The 19,988-nt window shown below is 51.3% G+C and overlaps 1 protein-coding gene across 1 annotated transcript; it reads left to right on the top strand.

Moving 5' to 3' along the window:
- Window positions 1–1,106: 1,106 nt before the first annotated feature.
- Window positions 1,107–3,272, top strand: FIGNL2 (fidgetin like 2). Its single transcript, XM_058861328.1, has one exon. The coding sequence runs from the start codon at window positions 1,107–1,109 to the stop codon at window positions 3,270–3,272; it is 2,166 nt and encodes a 721-aa protein (XP_058717311.1).
- The last annotated feature ends 16,716 nt before the right edge of the window (window positions 3,273–19,988 follow it).

Below are 19,988 nucleotides of genomic sequence, written 5' to 3' on the forward strand. Positions count from 1 at the left end.
GGTGGCCAGAGGAGATTTGGGGACACTGCCACCACCCTCGGGGCTGGAGCAGGAGGTGGCCAGAGGAGATTTGGGGACACTGCCACCACCCTCGGGGCTGGAGCAGGAGGCAACAGCCCCATCAGGAGGTGGCCAGAGGCGTTTGGGGACACTGCCACCACCCTCGGGGCTGGAGCAGGAGGTGGCCAGAGGGGTTTGGGGACACTGCCACCACCCTCAGGAGCTCGGGGGTTGGAGCAGGAGGTGGCAGCCCCAGCAGGAGGTGGCCAGAAGGGTTTGGGGACACTGCCACCACCCTCAGGGCTGGAGCAGGAGGTGGCAGCCCCATCAGGAGGTGGCCAGAGGCGTTTGGGGACACTGCCACCACCTTCAGGAGCTCGGGGGCTGGAGCAGGAGGTGGCAGCCCCAGCAGGAGGTGGCCAGAGGAGGTTTGGGGACACTGCCACCACCCTTGGGGCTGGAGCAGGAGGTGGCAGCCCCATCAGGGGGTGGCCAGAGGGGTTTGGGGACACTGCCACCACCCTCGGGGCTGGAGCAGGAGGTGGCCAGAGGGGTTTGGGGACACTGCCACCACCCTCGGGGCTGGAGCAGGAGGTGGCCAGAGGGGTTTGGGGACACTGCCACCACCCTCAGGAGCTCGGGGGTTGGAGCAGGAGGTGGCAGCCCCATCAGGAGGTGGCCAGAGGATGTTTGGGGACACTGCCACCACCCTCGGGGCTGGAGCAGGAGGTGGCAGCCCCATCAGGAGGTGGCCAGAGGGGTTTTGGGGACACTGCCACCACCCTCGGGGTTGAAGCAGGAGGCAACAGCCCCATCAGGGGATGGCCAGAGGATGTTTGGGGACACTGCCACCACCCTCGGGGTTGGTGGCATCACCGCAGGGACAGCTGGAGGTGGCACTCGCTGCTCTGGCCCAGGTGATGAGGTGGGGACCGGCCACAGCTTGGACTCAGTGGCCTTGAAGCTTTCCCCGACCTCAGAATCCCCCGAGCTGCCCGAAGCAGGCGCTCCCAGCCCGGGACAGGGCAGCAGAGCAGGTTTTGGGTGCACAATTCCCATTTCTCTGCTCTCACCTGCGCTCTCCTGTCCCCACAGCTCTGTCGAAGATGCACTGGTCACCAGAGCATGCCCAGTCCCTGAACCAGTGGCCGGAGCAGCACCTGGACGTCTCCTCCACCACCTCCTCGCCCGCCCACAAGCCCGAGCTGTACCCCAGCAGCCGCCAGCGCTTCAACTACGCCTGGGCCAACGATGACATCTCGGCTCTCACGGCCTCCAACCTCCTCAAGAGGTACGCCGAGAAATACTCGGGGGTGCTGGACGCGCCCTACGAGCGCCCCACGCTCGCCGGCTACGGGGACGGCGCCTTCGGCCCCGTGAACGGCCAGAAAGGGGACGGGGAGCCCTGGCCGGGGGGCTCTGAGGGCTCCTACCCGCTGGCCCCCATCGCCGATGGGCTGGCCAAGGGCTCGGTGCCGCCGGCGGTGCCCGCAGGCAGCGGGGCCATGGGGCTGGGGGGCTCCCCGGTGCTGCCCAACCTCAGCGAGCCGGTGTACGCCGCCGGGAATTCCTGCGCCGCCGGCTCCGGGCCGCTCGGGGCGGCTCAGGAGTACCCCTCGGCTTACGGTGGCACCTATTTGCCCTCTGGCTACTGTACCCAGCCCCCGGCGGCGCTGCCCCCGCCGCATCCCCCCGCCCTGCACAGCTCGGGGCTCCTGCAGCCGGCGCACCCCTCGCCCGCCCTGGTGCCGGGTTACGGCTCCTCGGGCTCCGTGTACAACTACACCGCGGGCAGCTACGCCCCGCAGCCGGGCTACGGGGGCATCCACCCTCCGCACCCCTCGGCAGCCTCCTACCTGCCCTCCGGCATCGCCGCGCCCACCCCCATCCCCGCCCCGCCGCCCCCCGCCCGCCCGCCGGGGGTCCCGGGCTACGGCTACCAGGGGGCTGCGCTGGGCTCGCTGGCCGTGCCGCCCCTGGGCACCGAGGCGGCGGGCACGCTGAAGAGGAAGGCGTTCGACATCGGCGGGGAGGACGAGGGCGAGGGCAGGTACAGGAAATACAGCTACGAGCAGCCAAAGTCCCCGTACCCCCTGTCGGACAACGGTGAGTGCCGGGGGAACGGCTTCGCCGGCACCGGGGACTCCCCGCAGGTGCCCTTCAAAGCCGGGAAGCCACCGGCGGCCGGAAGCGCCGAGGAACACGGCGGAAAGTTCGGCGGGCAGCAGATGAAGGGCATGGCCTCGCCGCCCTACGGCTCCAGGGACGCTGCCCTGCGGCCGGCGGAGCCCTTCGAGAAGTTCAGTCCCCCCCTGGCCAACGGGGAGCGCGCGGCCGAGCCGGGACCCCCCTTCCCGCTGCGGCTGCCCCCCAAAGCTCTGGGGTTCACCCCGCTGGAGGAGCAGCCCAAGAACGTCGACCCGCTGGTGCTGGAGCTGGTGAACACCAAGGTGGTGGAGCGGGGGCCGCCGGTGCAGTGGTCGGACGTCGCCGGGCGGGCGGGCGTCAAGGCGGCCATCGAGGAGGAGCTGCTGTGGCCCATCCTGCGGCCGGGCTCCTACGGCGGCGCCGGCCACCCGCTGCGGACCCTGCTGCTCTTCGGGCCCCGCGGCACCGGCAAGGCGCTGCTGGGCCGCTGCGTCTCCACCCAGCTGGGCTCCACCCTGCTGCGCCTCAGCGGCGCCGCGCTGCTCTCCACCTGGAAGGCCGAAGCCGAGAAGATCCTCCAGACCGTGTTCTTGGTGGCCAGCTGCCGCCAGCCCTCCGTGGTGCTCATCACCGAGGCCGACTCCTTGCTGGCGGCGCGGCCGGGCGAGGACGGCGGCCAGGCGGGCGTCCTCAAGTCCCAGCTCCTCTCCTACCTGGACGACGTGGCCGCCTCGTCCTCCGAGCGCAACGTGGTGGTCATCGGCACCACGGCGCGGCCCGGCAGCATCGACGAGGCGTCGCACCGGCGCTTCGGCACGCGGCTCTACATCCCGCCGCCGGACGGCGAGGCGCGACGCCAGATCCTGCGCCAGGCCCTGGCCAGGCAGAGCTGCTGCCTGAGCGAGCGCGAGCTGGCGGCGCTGGCCCAGCGCACCGAGAGCTTCTCCTGCGCCGAGCTGCTGCGGCTGTGCCAGCACGCCGGGGCCGCGCGCCGCGCCCTGCCGGGACCCCCGACATCCTACCAGGACCTGGAGAAAGCTTTGTGCAAGGTGCGCCCGGGCGTGTCCCAAAAGGAGCTGGACTTGTTCCTGGACTGGGATAAGATGTACGGCACCAGGCACTGAGGGCTCGGTGACACCCGCCGGGGTTGGGGACGCCGCTGACGCCGGTGAGGCCGGTGACGCCGGCCCTGCCTTGCTTTCCCTATTTCGGACTCATCCAGGGATTTTTTCCAGGCTGATTTTTGCTTTTTTTTTTGGGGAGCCTCGCCCACGACTCAGGATAAACTATTTATTATTTTCCCGACCCTCCGTCCCTGGATCGGCGATGCCGGCGGGGCCGGAGGCGCCCCGGGAGATTTTCCGGCATCGGGATCCGCTCCGGCGTCGGATTCAGGAGCTCCCCCCATCCACCCCAAAGCTTTAGTGTTGGTTTTTATTTTGGCTTCTTTTTGCTTTTTAATTGCTTTTTTTTTTTATTATTATTCCCAACAAAAATACCTCGGGTGTCTTTGGAGCCCCTTCTCACCTGATCAGGGAAAGGGGAGACACCCAAAACCAGGGAATTTCAGCCCAAAACCAGGGAATTTCAGCCCAAAACCAGGGAATTTCAGCCCAAACCCAGGGAATTTCAGCCCAAAAAAAGGAGGTCGCACCCCAAACCAGGGGGTCAGACCCCAAACCACCCCAAAACCAAAATTTTTTGGAGTAAAATGCCGTAGATTATTGAATATCCTAGACTCGGGTTTTTATTTTTGTAAGCTCTGTAGTGTTCTTTGTTCGTTTGTTTTTTTATTTCTTTTTAACTACTCAGGAAAAGAATTACCTCAGAATAAAACTAAAGAATGTTTTTTTTTTAAAAACACTTTTTATCTTCTCAGAAAAGGAAAAAAAAAAAGATTTTTTTAAGAGTTTTTCCCAGCTGGGACAAAGCTGCCTCCTTCATTTACCTCCAAAAAAAAAGGGGGTGAAGAAAGGAAGAAAATAAAAGGAAAAATAAACTTGAAGCTGTTACAAAGATGAAATTTGAATGTATTTCAGGTGCTTTCCACTTATATTATGCCATAATTTTATTTGAAATTTTGGTTTTTTTGGTTATTTTTTTGGTTTATTGTAGCGTTTGGTGGAGTAACGTGTCTTCAGTGGGAAGTTTAGTGCCGTAGGTTGGGAGCTGTCGCTGGCACCGCTTTTTGGAGCAGATTTGGCAAATTTCCCAAATTTTCCCCCCAAATCTTCCTCCCCAACCCATAAAAAATAATCCCAGCAGGGCTGAACGAGGGGTTTTGCAAAGCCCCCAGCCCATCCCACCCCTCTCTGCCTCTTGTGGGGTTTTTCCATTTAAAAAAAATGTTAATTTTAATTATTTTTAGTGCTTTAAATCCCTCCCCCCCCCCAGAGCAGCCCCCCAAAACCTCAGGGTTTGGTGAGCAGAGAGAACAAATCCCTCACAGGGTTTTTTTTTCCCATTTTTTCCCTGTTTTCTCCATTTTTTTATTACATCCAGGGCATTAACTTTGCCTCCCACCTCCAAAAAGTCGTGCTGGGTTCCTGAAGACTTATTATTAATTATTAATTATTATTATCCTATTTGTACACTCTCTGTAACCATTTCTACCTCATTTTTGCAACGTATTTGTACATGAAAGTATTTAATTCATGTCTTATTGATGTCTGAGAAGCTCTAGGGCTGGGATGGTCTACCTCAAGAAATGCTGTATTTTAAAAAAAGAGGAAAAAAAGGAAAAAAAAAATGAAAAAAAAAAGGAAAAAAAATGAATATTACACAGTATTAAAGAGATTACCTGAACAAATCCTGGCCTTGGGGTGTTGAGGAGGGGGAATTTGGGAGGGGACACGGTGACATCTCCAGAGGGTGACAAGGAGGTGACAGAACCTCCAGAACAACCCAAATCCTCCTCATCCTCTTCATCCCCCTGCCGAGGGCGGCTCGGCTCCTCCCCGCAGGCTCCAGAGGGGATTTTTTGGGGGGAAAATTTCGGTTCCTGAGGGGATTTTTTTGGGGAAAAATCGCGGTTCCAGAGGGAATTTCTGGGAGAGGAAAATCGCGGTTCCAGAGGCGATTTTTTGGGGAGGAAGATCGCAGCTCCAGAGGGGATTTTTGGGGGAAAATCGCGGTTCCAGAGGGGATTTTAGGGAGGAAAAATCGCGGTTCCAGAGGCGCTTTTTTGGGGAGCAAAATCGCGTTTCTTAGGGTTTTTTTTTAAAGGAAAATCGCGACTCCAGCGGGATTTTTTGGGAGGGAAATCACAGTTTCTTAGGGTTTTTTTGGAGGGTGAAATCGCGGTTCCAGAGGGGATTTTTGGGGAGGGAAAATCGCGGTTCCAGAGGGGATTTTTTTTAAGGAAAATTGCGGTTCCAGAGGGCTTTTTTGGGGGGAAAATCGCGGTTTTTAGGATGGGAGGAGAGCTCTGGAGGAGCCTCGGGGCTCTGTTGCCATCTCGTGGCTCCTCAGCCCATCCTGGGGAGGGTCCGGGGGACCCGGGGGGAGCCGGGGAGGGTCCGGGGGACCCGGGGAGGGTCTGGAGGGTCCGGGGAGGGTCCGGGGGGACCCGGGGAGGGTCCGGGGGACCCGGGGAGGATCCAGGGAGGGTCCGGGGGGACCCGGGGAGGGTCCGGGGAGGGTCCGGAGAGGGGCCGGGGGGAGCCCGGGGAGGGTCCGGAGAGGGTCCGGGGGGATCCGGGGAGGGTCCGGGGGGACCCGGGGAGGGTCCGGGGGAGCCGGGGAGGGTCCGGGGAGGGTCCGGGGAGGGTCCGGGGAGGGTCCGGGGAGACCCGGGGGGATCCGGGGAGGGTCCGGGGAGGGTCCGGGGGACACGGGGAGGGTCCGGGGGGGACCCGGGGAGGGTCCGGGGAGGGTCCGGGGGACCCGGGGAGGGTCCGGGGGAGCCCGGGGGGATCCGGGGAGGATCCGGGGAGGGTCCGGGGAGACCCGGGGGGAGCCCGGGGGATCCGGGGAGGGTCCGGGGAGGGTCCGGGGAGACCCGGGGGGAGCCCGGGGGGATCCGGGGAGGGCCCGGGGAGGGTCCGGGGGAGCCCGGGGGGATCCGGGGAGGGTCCGGAGAGGGTCCGGGGAGGGTCCGGGGAGGGTCCGGGGGGACCCGGGGAGGGTCTGGAGGGTCCGGGGAGGGTCCGGGGAGGGTCCGGGGGACCCGGGGAGGGTCCGGGGAGGGTCCGGGGAGGGTCCAGGGGAGCCCGGGGAGGGTCTGGAGGGTCCGGGGAGGGTCCGGGGGACTCGGGGAGGGTCCGGGGAGGGTCCGGGGGAGCCCGGGGGGATCCGGGGAGGGTCCGGAGAGGGTCCGGGGAGGGTCCGGGGAGGGTCCGGGGGGACCCGGGGAGGGTCTGGAGGGTCCGGGGAGGGTCCGGGGAGGGTCCGGGGGACCCGGGGAGGGTCCGGGGAGGGTCCGGGGAGGGTCCAGGGGAGCCCGGGGAGGGTCTGGAGGGTCCGGGGAGGGTCCGGGGGACTCGGGGAGGGTCCGGGGAGGGTCCGGGGGGACCCGGGGAGGGTCTGGAGGGTCCGGGGAGGGTCCGGGGCTGCTCCCCCGAGCCGGGCCGGGTGCCCCAAGGAGCGGAACCACCCCAGAGAGCAGCCCCAGCTCGGGGTCAGCCCCAGGGATGGAGCTCGGGATGCTCCAGGGTGAGGATTTGGGGAGCGAGGGCGGCTGCGGAGGTGAACAAATGGAACATCAGCCCTTGACTGGTTTCCACCTGCAAAGATTCTTGTCCTTTACCAAGGGCTGTTTGGGTTCTCTCTCCTGTTTTCTCAGAAATGAGATTTTAGAGGATTTAGAGCACTAAAATGAGAATCCTGTGGCTCACCCAGGCTCTGCTCCCGTCTGTTTGCGTTCAGCATCCTCAGGGGCTGGGGGTGCAGCCCGGGGAACCCGCGGGGCTCTGTGAGGTCAGAGCCGCTCCTGGGACACCGAGAACGCCGAATTCCCGGTTCTCCTGAGCCATGAGGCCGCTCCTGGGACACCGAGAACACCGAATCCCCGCTGCTCCCGAGCCATGAGGCCGCTCCTGAGCCTGGTCCTGCTCCTGCTGGCCTCGGGTGGCCGCGGCGATGACTCCGTGGCCGCCACCGTGGGCCAGCACACCATGAACCGCATCGCAGAGCTGCTGGCCAGCTCCGAGTGCCGGCGGCTGCAGGAGGAGCTCAACAGCCCCGAGGAGGAGCTGGGGAGCCTGGAGGAACCTCCCGGAGCTCTCCCCGAGGGGAAAAACCCCGAGGAGAAAAACCCCGAGGGGAAAAACCCCGAGGGGAAAAACCCCGAGGAGAAAAACCCCGAGGAGAACAACCCCAGGAAGAGCAACCCCAGGGGGAACAACCCCGAGGGGAACAACCCCAGGGGGAACAACCCCAAGAGGAACAACCCCGACAAGAACAACCCCAAGAAGAACAACCCCAAGAAGAACAACCCCAGGAAGAGCAACCCCAAGGGGAACAACCCCAGGGGGAACAACCCCAAGAAGAACAACCCCAAGAGGAACAACCCCGACAAGAACAACCCCGAGGGGAACAACCCCAAGAAGAACAGCCCCAAGAAGAACACCCTCAAGAGGAACACCCCCGAGAAGAACACCCCCGAGAAGAACACCCCCGTCCTCCACCGCCGGTTCAGGCGCAGCCCCCGGCGATGCTCAGAAGCGCTGCGGCTCTGGCTGGTGACAGCAGGAGAAGCGACCACCTGGGACCACCTGGTCCGTGCCCTGCATGGAATCGGCCGCTCCGACATCGCCCGGGAGCTGGGGAAAAACCTGAACCAGGACCGGAGGCTGGAGCTGCGGAGGAATGTGGAGGGCTACAGGAGGAGTGTGAAGCACCTGAGCTCGGCGCAGCTGCGGCCGCCGGGGCCGAGGGGCAGGAGGGCTCCTCTGCCCGGGGAGATGCTCTTCCAGCGGCTGCCGCCCCCCAGCTACACCCGCAGCCTCCTGGGCTGGCTCCGACCCGTGGTTCTGGGGGTGTTCGGAGCCTTCCTGAGCTCCGTGCTCCTCACGGGCACCGCCGTTTATTGCTGCCACTGGAGGAGGATCCTGAGCGCCTGAGGGCAGAGCCCGGGGGTGCTGAGAGGAAAAACAGAGCCCCAGGGATGCTGAGAGGAAAAACAGAGCCCCAGGGGGTGCTGAGAGGAAAAACAGAGCCCCAGGGGGTGCTGAGAGGAAAAACAGAGCCCGGGGGATGCTGAGAGGAAAAACAGAGCCCCCGGGGGATGCTGAGAGGAAAAACAGAGCCCAGTAAAGCCTCGTGGAGGGGTTGGAATCCAAACACGGAGTCCGAGTGTTCTCCTGGGCAGGGGAGGCTCGTTCCTGGCTCGTTCCTGGCTCGGTTCCTGGCTCGTTCCTGGCACGTTCCTGGCTCGTTCCTGGCTCGGTTCTCGCCTCGGTTCTTGACTCGGTTTTTGACTCGGTTCTTGGTTCATTCCTGGCTCGTTCCTGGCTCGTTCTTGGCTCCTTCTTGGCTCATTCTTGGCTTGTTCCTGGCTTGTTTTTGGCTCCTTCTTGGCTCCTTCTTGGTTCATTCCTGGCTCGGTTCTTGGCTCATTCTTGGCTCATTCTTTGCTCATTCCTGGCTCGTTCCTGACTCGGTTCTTGGCTCATTCTTGGCTCATTCCTGGCTCATTCTTGGCTCATTCCTGGCTCATTCTTGGCTCATTCCTGGCTCGTTCCTGACTCGGTTCTTGGCTCATTCTTGGCTCGTTCTTGTCTCGTTCCTGGCTCGGTTCTTGGCTCATTCTTGGCTCCTTCTTGGCTCGTTCTTGGCTCATTCCTGGCTCGTTCCTAGCTTGGTTCTTGGCTCAGTTCTTGGCTCATTCTTGGCTCCTTCTTGGCTCATTCTTGGCTCCTTCTTGGCTCATTCTTGGCTCGGTTCTTGGCTCATTCTTGGTTCATTCCTGGCTCGGTTCTTGGCTCATTCTTGGCTCATTCTTGGCTCCTTCTTGGCTCACCCAGTGGGCAGCACCAGCAAACCGAGCCGGGGGTGTCCCTGCGGTGGGGATGGAGCTGGATCCTCGCTGGATCCTCAAGCCGGGGTCCCCCAGGAGCTGCCAGGAGCCCCAAATTCCCCCAAATTCCCCCGATTCCAGCTGAGAAAATCCCAGCACCAGCACGGGAATTCTCTGCTCTCAGGGTGGGACCCGGAGCTGATTGTCGGGGTGGGAGGTTGGTGGTGACAGCCCCACCCCAGCGAGGCTCCAGCCAGGGTTTGTTCTGCTTGGGGACGTTCGGGATAAGATTTCCAGAAAAAAGATTTGTGTTGGGATAAGATTTCCAGAAAAAAGATTTGTGTTGGGATAAGATTTCCAGAAACCAGATTTGTGTTGGGATAAGATTTCCCGAAACCAGATTTGTGTTGGGATAAGATTTCCCAAAACCAGATTTGTGTTTAAGATTTCCCAAAACCAGATTTGTGTTGGGATAAGATTTCCCAAAACCAGATTTGTGTTTAAGATTTCCCAAAACCAGATTTGTGTTGGGATAAGATTTCCAGAAAAAAGATTTGTGTTGGGATAAGATTTCCAGAAACCAGATTTGTGTTGGGATAAGATTTCCCGAAACCAGATTTGTGTTGGGATAAGATTTCCCAAAACCAGATTTGTGTTGGGATAAGATTTCCCAAAACCAGATTTGTGTTTAAGATTTCCCAAAACCAGATTTGTGTTGGGATAAGATTTCCAGAAACCAGATTTGTGTTGGGATAAGATTCCCCAAAACCAGATTTGTGTTGGGATAAGATTCCCCAAAACCAGATTTGTGTTGGGATAAGATTTCCCGAAACCAGATTTGTGTTGGGATAAGATTTCCAGAAATCAGATTTGTGTTGGGATAAGATTTCCTGAAACCAGATTTGTGTTGGGATAAGATTTCCTGAAACCAGATTTGTGTTGGGATAAGATTTCCCAAACCCAGATTTGTGTTGGGATAAGATTTCCAGAAAAATGATTTGTGTTGGGATAAGATTTCCCAAAACCAGATTTGTGTTTAAGATTTCCCAAAACCAGATTTGTGTTGGGATAAGATTTCCCAAAATCAGATTTGTGTTGGGATAAGATTTCCAGAAACCAGATTTGTGTTGGGATAAGATTTCCCGAAACCAGATTTGTGTTGGGATAAGATTTCCTGAAACCAGATTTGTGTTGGGATAAGATTTCCCGAAACCAGATTTGTGTTGGGATAAGATTTCCCAAAACCAGATTTGTGTTGGGATAAGATTTCCCGAAACCAGATTTGTGTTGGGATAAGATTTCCAGAAACCAGATTTGTGTTGGGATAAGATTTCCAGAAATCAGATTTGTGTTGGGATAAGATTTCCCGAAATCAGATTTGTGTTGGGATAAGATTTCCAGAAAAAAGATTTGTGTTGGGATAAGATTTCCTGAAACCAGATTTGTGTTGGGATAAGATTTCCAGAAACCAGATTTGTGTTGGGATAAGATTTCCAGAAAAAAGATTTGTGTTGGGATAAGATTTCCAGAAAAAAGATTTGTGTTGGGATAAGATTTCCCAAAGCCAGATTTGTGTTGGGATAAGATTTCCCAAAACCAGATTTGTGTTGGGATAAGATTTCCCAAAACCAGATTTGTGTTGGGATAAGATTTCCCAAAATCAGATTTGTGTTGGGATAAGATTTCCCGAAACCAGATTTGTGTTTAAGATTTCCCAAAACCAGATTTGTGTTGGGATAAGATTTCCCAAAACCAGATTTGTGTTGGGATAAGATTTCCCAAAACCAGATTTGTGTTGGGATAAGATTTCCAGAAAAATGATTTGTGTTTAAGATTTCCCGAAATCAGATTTGTGTTGGGATAAGATTTCCCAAAACCAGATTTGTGTTGGGATAAGATTTCCCAAACCCAGATTTGTGTTGGGATAAGATTTCCCGAAACCAGATTTGTGTTGGGATAAGATTTCCCAAAATCAGATTTGTGGGGGTCTCTGGGCTCTCCCTGCTGCTGAAATCAAACCAAGATAAATCCTCTGTAATTGGAATTAAACCTGAATTTTGAAGGGAGAAACGGCTTCACCAATCCAGTGAGCCCTGGGGAGGGAAGGGAAGGACAAGGGAAGGGAAAATCCCCCCCAGAGCAGCTTTCAAAGAGCAGAAAATCAATTTAAATGTACAAAACTTACACAATTCTTCTTTTCCACCCCCTAAACAAAATGTACAGGCACAGGGAGCCCCGCCAGGGGTGGAGGAGAGGAGGATGATGGCGAATTTAATTTAATTTTGAATTGAATTGAATTTTGAATTTTGAATTGAATTTTGAATTTTGAATTTTGAATTTTGAATTTTGAATTGAATTGAATTTTGAATTTTGAATTGAATTTTGAATTGAATTTTGAATTGAATTTTGAATTGAATTTAATTGAATTTTTAATTGAATTTTGAATATTGAATTTTGAATTGAATTTAATTGAATTTTTAATTGCATTTTGAATTTTGAATTTTGAATTTTGAATTTTGAAATTAATTTTGAATTGCATTTTGAATTGAATTTTGAATTTTGAATTGAATTTTGAATTTTGAATTTTGAATTTTGAATTTTGAATTTTGAATTGAATTGAATTGAATTTTGAATTGAATTTTGAATTGAATTGAATTGAATTTTTAATTGAATTTTGAATTTTGAATTTTGAATTTTGAATTTTGAATTGAATTTTGAATTTAATTTAATTGAATTTTTAATTGAATTTTGAATTTTGAATTGAATTTTGAATAGAATTGAGGATGATGTTGTCGAATTCCTGGCGGATACAGGGACAATATAATCGTTATTAAATACTTTAGAAGGTAAATTGAGCCTGGACACGCTGGATGTGCTCGGGGCAGTGAAACGAGACCTTTTTTCCAAGCTTTAAAATGTAAATTGTGGCAGCAGGGGGTGCCTGGGCAGCTCCTGTGCGAGCAGATTTGTGTTGGGATAAGATTTCCTGAAATCAGATTTGTGTTGGGATAAGATTTCCAGAAAAAAGATTTGTGTTGGGATAAGATTTCCTGAAAAAAGATTTGTGTTGGGATAAGATTTCCTGAAAAAAGATTTGTGTTTAAGATTTCCCAAACCCAGATTTGTGTTGGGATAAGATTTCCCAAAACCAGATTTGTGTTGGGATAAGATTTCCTGAAAAAAGATTTGTGTTTAAGATTTCCCAAAACCAGATTTGTGTTGGGATAAGATTTCCCAAAACCAGATTTGTGTTGGGATAAGATTTCCTGAAAAAAGATTTGTGTTTAAGATTTCCCAAAACCAGATTTGTGTTGGGATAAGATTTCCCAAAATCAGATTTGTGGACTCACCCCGGTCCCCACTGTTGGAGTCTGAGATCCAGACTGTGTGCCCTTGCTTTTAATATTTAGTTCCAGGATTCAAAGAAACACTGAATTTCATATAATATGAAATTAATGTGCATGTTTTCATGGTGACACATGAAAACAAATGTTAAAGTTAGATAGGAAATGTGTAAATGTGTAGATTAGAAAGTTTCTTAAATCGCTGGGTGAAAAAGTAGTTTAGAGAACAGGAGATGGAGGATTTGGGGTGTTGTCTCTTGTCCTTCTTCTTTCTTCTTCATCTTCTTCTCCCAGGGGTTTTTGGGTGGTTTTAAGAGATTGGGTAAAAAATGTCTCAGTGCAGCACTCAGGTGTTGGGTCATTGGGTCACTAAGAAAAATAATTAAGTTTGTTGGAGTCTGAGATCCAGACTGTGTGCCCTCGCTTTTAATATTTAGTTCCAGGATTCAAGGAAACACTGAATTTCATATAATACGAAATTCATGAGCATGTTTTCATGGTGACATATGAAAACAAATGTTAAAGTTAGATAGAAAAATGTAAATGTGTAGATTAGAAAGTTTCTTAAATCACTGGGTGAAAAAGTAGTTTAGAGAACAGGAGACAAGATGGAGAATTTAGGGTGTTGTCTCTTGTCCTTCTTCTTTCTTCTTCATCTTCTTCTCCCAGGGGTTTTTAGTGATTGGGTAAAAAATGTCTCAGTGCAGCACTCAGGTGTTGGGTCATTGGGTCACTAAAAAAAATAATTAAGTTTGTTGGAGTCTGAGATCCAGACTGTGTGCCCTCGCTTTTAATATTTAGTTCCGGGATTCAAAGAAACACTGAATTTCTTATAATATGAAATTCATGTGCATGTTTTCATGGTGATACATGAAAACAAATGTTAAAGTTAGATAGGAAATGTGTAAATGTGTAGATTAGAAAGTTTCTTAAATCGCTGGGTGAAAAAGTAGTTTAAAGAACAGGAGACAAGGTGGAGGATTTAGGGTGTTGTCTCTTGTCCTTCTTCTTTCTTCTTCATCTTCTTCTCCTGGGGGTTTTTGGGTGGTTTTAAGAGATTGGGTAAAAAATGTCAGAGTGCAGCACTCAGGTGTTGGGTCATTGGGTCACTAAGAAAAATAATTAAGTTTGTTGGAGTCTGAGATCCAGACTGTGTGCCCTCGCTTTTAATATTTAGTTCCAGGATTCAAAGAAACACTGAATTTCTTATAATATGAAATTAATGTGCATGTTTTCATGGTGACACATGAAAACAAATGTTAAAGTTAGATAGGAAATGTGTAAATGTGTAGATTAGAAAGTTTCTTAAATCACTGGGTGAAAAAGTAGTTTAGAGAACAGGAGACCAGATGGAGAATTTAGGATGTTGTCTCTTGTCCTTCCTCTTTCTTCTTCATCTTCTTCTCCCAGGGGTTTTTGGGTGGTTTTAAGAGATTGGGTAAAAAATGTCAGAGTGCAGCACTCAGGTGTTGGGTCATTGGGTCACTAAGAAAAATAATTAAGTTTGTTGGAGTCTGAGATCCAGACTGGGTGCCCTCGCTTTTAATATTTAGTTCCAAGATTCAAAGAAACACTGAATTTCATATTATATGAAATTCATGAGCATGTTTTCATGGTGATACATGAAAACAAATGTTAAAGTTAGATAGGAAAAGTGTAAATGTGTAGATTGGAAAGTTTCTTAAATCACTGGGTGAAAAAGTAGTTTAGAGAACAAGAGATAAGATGGAAGATTTAGGGTGTTGTCTCTTGTCCTTCTTCTTTCTTCTTCATCTTCTTCTCCAAGGGGTTTTTGGGTGGTTTTAAGAGATTGGGTTGTTGGAGTCTGAGATACAGAGTGTGTGCCCTCGCTTTTAATATTTAGTTCCAGGATTCAAAGAAACACTGAATTTCTTATAATATGAAATTAATGTGCATGTTTTCATGGTGACACATGAAAACAAATGTTAAAGTTAGATAGGAAATGTGTAAATGTGTAGATTGGAAAGTTTCTTAAATCACTGGGTGAAAAAGTAGTTTAGAGAACAGGAGATGGAGGATTTGGGGTGTTGTCTCGTCCTTCTTCTTTCTTCTTCATCTTCTTCTCCTGGGGGTTTTTAGTGATTGGGTAAAAAATGTCACAGTGCAGCACACAGGTGTTGGGTCATTGGGTCACTAAGAAAAATAATTAAGTTGGCATCTGTTAATTGGGTAAATGGACATATAAAAAACCTTGAAGAAGATCTTTTTTTAGCCATTTTACCCCTTTTCTATCATAGTGCACAGAGCTCCTTGTACCTTGTAATGATGATAAGAAAAAATAAACAACTGAGACCGAAGGAGAAGAAAAAACCGCCTCCCTCTCATCAATCTTCAGTTCAAAGGGAAAAAGAACCCAAATCTAAAAGTCCCTAAAGAGACACCCACAACCCCAGGGGCTGCTCCAGCTTCCAAATTCCCCTGGATTTGCAGGAACAGGGCAAACATCACCTGGATGTGACTCAAAAACAGGAGCCAGAATAGGCTGGGGATGAGTTTTGGGCTGAGCCTGGCGGGGTTTCAAAGCCTTGGATCCCTCTCCATCCCTCCAAATAATTCCTGGATTCTCCTCCAGGGCAGGGCTTGGGGTTGGACTCCCAAATTTTCAGAGCAAATTTCTGGAATTCCCGGAGCGAGGAGGGAACAGAAGCAACAGGGCAGGCGGGGAGAAGTTGTTAAAACAGGATGGACAGAACCTCTTTATTGCAAATTCCAAAGTAAAAAGATGTACAGTACAAAGGAACTCAAAAGTTCAGCCGTGGAACTCCCAGCCCGTGCCTTCCTCCGCCGGCTCCATCCTCCTCCTCCTCCTCTCCTCGGGTCCAACAGAGCCGGGAGCGGGAGCGGGGGTGGGAGAGGAGGAGGATGGAGCAGCTCGGGGGGGACACCCGGGGGTGTCGGGGGGGAAGAACCGGTCCTGACCCCCCCCCCAACACCCCCCAGAGCCCGCCACCCTCATTAATTCAATTCAATTAAATTAATTAAAGCCTCACAACACCCCTGTGAGGTAGGGAATGAAGCGGGTGGGGAGAACTGGGAATCCTCCATCCCCCTGCCCAGTTAAACCAGTGCTCCCAGTTTGTGTGTGTGTGCGACACGAGGTGCAGGACGGCACAACCAAAGCTCCGGGGTCGCTTTAACCCAGCAGAAAAATCCACATTTGTTAAATTAAATTGGGGTGAACTCAGAGTTGTGTTTGCTGTGGAAGGGAATTAATTCCAGAGTGACCAGAACCGAAACAGGAAAAGCAATTCCTGGTTTGGCTGTAAAATCCACATTTATTAAATTAAACCGGGGTGAATTCAGAGTTGTTTTTGCTGTGGAAGGGAATTTCAGAGTGACCAGAACCGAAATAGGAAAAGCAATTCCTGGGTTTGGCTGTAAAATCCACATTTATTAGATTAAATTTTGGTGAACTCAGAGTTATTTTTGCTATGAAAGGGAATTCCAGAGTGACCAGAACTGAAATAGGAAAAGCAATTCCCGGGTTTGGCTGTAAAATCCACATTTATTAAATTAACTGGGATGAACTCAGAGTTGTTTTTGCTATGGAAGGGAATTCTATGACCAGAACCGAAATAGGAAAAGCAATTCCCGGGTTCGAGCTGTAAAATCCACATTTATTAAATTAAATTTTGGTGAATTCAGATTTGTGTTTGCTATGAATGGGAATTCCAGAGTGAGCAGAACCAAAATAGGAAAAGCAATTCCCGGGTTTGGCTGTAAAATTCACATTTATTAAATTAAACTTTGGTGAATTCAGAGTTATTTTTGCTGTGGAAGGGAATTCCATGACCAGAACCGAAATAGGAAAAGCAATTCCTGGGTTTGGTTGTAAAATCCACATTTATTAAATTAAATTTTGGTGAATTCAGATTTGTGTTTGCTATGGAAGGGAATTTCAGAGTGACCAGAACCGAAATAGGAAAATCAATTCCTGGTTCAGCTGTAAAATCCACATTTGTTAAATTAACTGGGGTGGAACTCAGAGTTGTTTTTGCTATGGAAGGGAATTCCAGAGTGACCAGAACCGAAATAGGAAAAGCAATTCCTGGTTTGGCTGTAGAATTCACATTTATTAAATTAAATTGGGGTGAATTCAGAGTTGTTTTTGCTGTGGAAGGGAATTCCAGAGTGACCAGAGCCGAAATAGGAAAAGCAATTCCCGGGTTTGGCTGTAAAATCCACATTTATTAAATTAAACTTTGGTGAACTCAGAGTTGTTTTTGCTATGGAAGGGAATTTCAGAGTGACCAGAACCGAAATAGGAAAAGCAATTCCTGGGTTTGGCTGTAAAATTCACATTTATTAAATTAAATTTTGGTGAACTCAGAGTTGTTTTTGCTATGGAAGGGAATTAATTCCAGAGTGAGCAGAACTGAAATAGGAAAAGCAATTCCCGGGTTTGGTTGTAAAATCCACATTTATTAAATTAAATTTTGGTGAACTCAGAGTTGTTTTTGCTATGGAAGGGAATTTCAGAGTGAGCAGAACCGAAATAGGAAAAGCAATTCCTGGTCCAGCCCTGCCTTTGTCTCGTGCCCGGGATTTGGGTCTTTTTGGGGTCTTTGTAGGGAAAGTGATGGAGGGGGGCTGCAGGTGAGAGGTGGGGGGCTATGGGATGAGGGGTTATGGGATGAAGGGGCTGTAAGGTGAGGGTTATAAGGTGAGGGGTTATAGGATGAAGGGTCATAGGGTGAGGAGCTGTGGGATGAAGGGTTTATTGGGTGGGGGATTGTAGGATGAGAGGTGAGGGGTTATGGGATGAAGGGCTATGGGATGAAGGGTTACAGGGTTATAGGGTGAGGGGTTATAGGATGAGGGGTTACAGGGTGAGGGGTTATGGGATGAAGGGTTATTGGGTTATAGGGTGAGGGTTATAGGGTGAGGGGTTATTGGGTTATGGGATGAGGGTTATAGGGTGAGGGTTATAGGGTGAGGGGTTATAGGGTGAGGGACTATGGGATGAAGGGTTATTGGGTTATAGGGTGAGGGTTATAGGGTGGGGGGCTATGGGATGAAGGGTTATGGGATGAAGGGGCTGTAAGGTGAGGGGTTATAAGGTGAGGGGATATAGGATGAAGGGTTATAGGGTGAGGGGTTATAGGGTGAGGGGTTATAGGGTGAGGGGTTATAGGGTGAGGGGCTATAGGGTGAGGGGTTATAGGATGAAGGGTTATAGGGTGAGGGGTTATAGGGTGAGGGTTACAGGGTGAGGGTTATAGGGTGAGGGGTTATGGGATGAAGGGTTATTGGGCTATAGGGTGAGGGGTTATGGGATGAAGGGTTACAGGGTTATAGGGTGAGGGGTTATAGGGTGAGGGGCTATAGGATGAAGGGTTACAGGGTTATAGGGTGAGGGGTTATAGGATGAAGGGTTATAGGGTTATGGGATGAAGGGCTATAAGGTGAGGGGTTATAGGGTTACAGGGTTATAGGGTGAGGGGTTATAGGGTGAGGGGTTATAGGATAAGTGACTATAGGATGAGGGGCTATAGGGTGAGGAGCTGTGGGATGAAGGGTTTATAGGGTGGGGGATTATAGGACGAGAGGTGAGGGACTATGGGATGAGGGTTATGGGATGAAGGGTTATAGGGTGAGGGGTTATAGGATGAAGGGTTACGGGATGAAGGGCTATAAGGTGAGGGGATATAGGATGAAGGGTTACAGGGTTATAGGGTGAGGGGTTATAGGGTGAGGGTTATAGGGTGAGGGGTTATGGGATGAGGGTTATGGGATGAAGGGTTATAGGGTTATGGGATGAAGGGCTATAAGGTGAGGGGTTATAGGGTAAGTGACTATAGGATGAGGGTTATAGGGTGAGGGGTTACAGGGCGAGGGGTTATAGGGTGAGGGACCCTCACCTGTGTGTGACCCTCACCTGTGTCACCCTCACCTGTGTCACCCTCACCTGTGTGTGACCCTCACCTGTGTCACCCTCACCTGTGTGTGACCCTCACCTGTGTCACCCTCACCTGTGTCACCCTCACCTGTGTGTGACCCTCACCTGTGTCACCCTCACCTGTGTGTGACCCTCACCTGTGTCACCCTCACCTGTGTCACCCTCACCTGTGTCACCCTCACCTGTGTCACCCTCACCTGTCACCCTCACCTGTGTCACCCTCACCTGTCACCCTCACCTGTGTCACCCTCACCTGTGTCACCCTCACCTGGGACCCTCACCTGTCACCCTCACCTGTGTCACCCTCACCTGTCACCCTCACCTGTCACCCTCACCTGGGACCCTCACCTGTGTCACCCTCACCTGTGTCACCCTCACCTGGGACCCTCACCTGTGTCACCCTCACCTGGGACCCTCACCTGTGTCACCCTCACCTGGGACCCTCACCTGTGTCACCCTCACCTGGGACCCTCACCTGTCACCCTCACCTGTGTCACCCTCACCTGTCACCCTCACCTGGGACCCTCACCTGGGACCCTCACCTGTGTCACCCTCACCTGGGACCCTCACCTGTCACCCTCACCTGTGTCACCCTCACCTGTGTCACCCTCACCTGTCACCCTCACCTGGGACCCTCACCTGTCACCCTCACCTGTCACCCTCACCTGTGTCACCCTCACCTGTCACCCTCACCTGTGTCACCCTCACCTGGGACCCTCACCTGTCACCCTCACCTGGGACCCTCACCTGTGTCACCCTCACCTGTCACCCTCACCTGTGTCACCCTCACCTGGGACCCTCACCTGTGTCACCCTCACCTGTCACCCTCACCTGTGTCACCCTCACCTGTCACCCTCACCTGTGTCACCCTCACCTGTGTCACCCTCACCTGTGTCACCCTTTTTTACCCAAAAACCCCCCCAAAAACCCCAAAACTTTTAATTTTTACAGCTCAAAAGAACCTCAGAACCTCCTCCCTCCCCTTCTGCCTCTCAAACTCCTCAAAAATCCAAAATAAATCATTTATATCCAGAGTTTGAAGGGACTTTTTTGACCCAAAAACCCCCAAAAAACCCAAAATTTTTAATTTTTACAGCTAAAAAAAACCTCAGAACCTCCTCCCTCCCCTTCTACCTCTCAAACTCATCAAAAATTCGAAATAAATCATTTAAATCCAGAGTTTGAAGGGATTTTTTACCCAAAAACCCCAAAAAACCCCAAAAAAACCCCCAAAAACCCCAAAACTTTTAATTTTTACATCTAAAAAAAACCTCAGAACTCCTCCCTCCCCTTCCTGCCTCAAACTCATAAAAAATCCAAAATAAATCATTTATATTCAGAGTTTGAAGGGACTTTTTTTTTTTGTTTTATTTCCAAGTTTTGGAGCATCTTGGTGATTTTTACCAGCACAAAAAAAACCCAACGAGACTCAGCCTAAAAATTACGAAATTCAGCCAAATCTTGCATAGAAGTTGTCGATTTATTGCACATTTGAACCCAAAAAATCGACACTTTTGCTGCTGCAAATAAAGCTTTTGTTAAAATCTAGATTGAAGGGGGATTAAGTTTTTTAATTTTGATTTTTTTTGTCGTATTTTATATTTTTTTTTGCTTTTAG

Source organism: Poecile atricapillus, chromosome 35, assembly GCF_030490865.1.
Source record: "Poecile atricapillus isolate bPoeAtr1 chromosome 35, bPoeAtr1.hap1, whole genome shotgun sequence".
NCBI lineage: Eukaryota > Metazoa > Chordata > Aves > Passeriformes > Paridae > Poecile > Poecile atricapillus.

Excerpts from the sequence above, each read along its gene's own strand:
- FIGNL2 (XM_058861328.1), top strand. The coding sequence starts at position 1,107 with ATGCACTGGTCACCAGAGCATGCCCAGTCCCTGAACCAGTGGCCGGAG.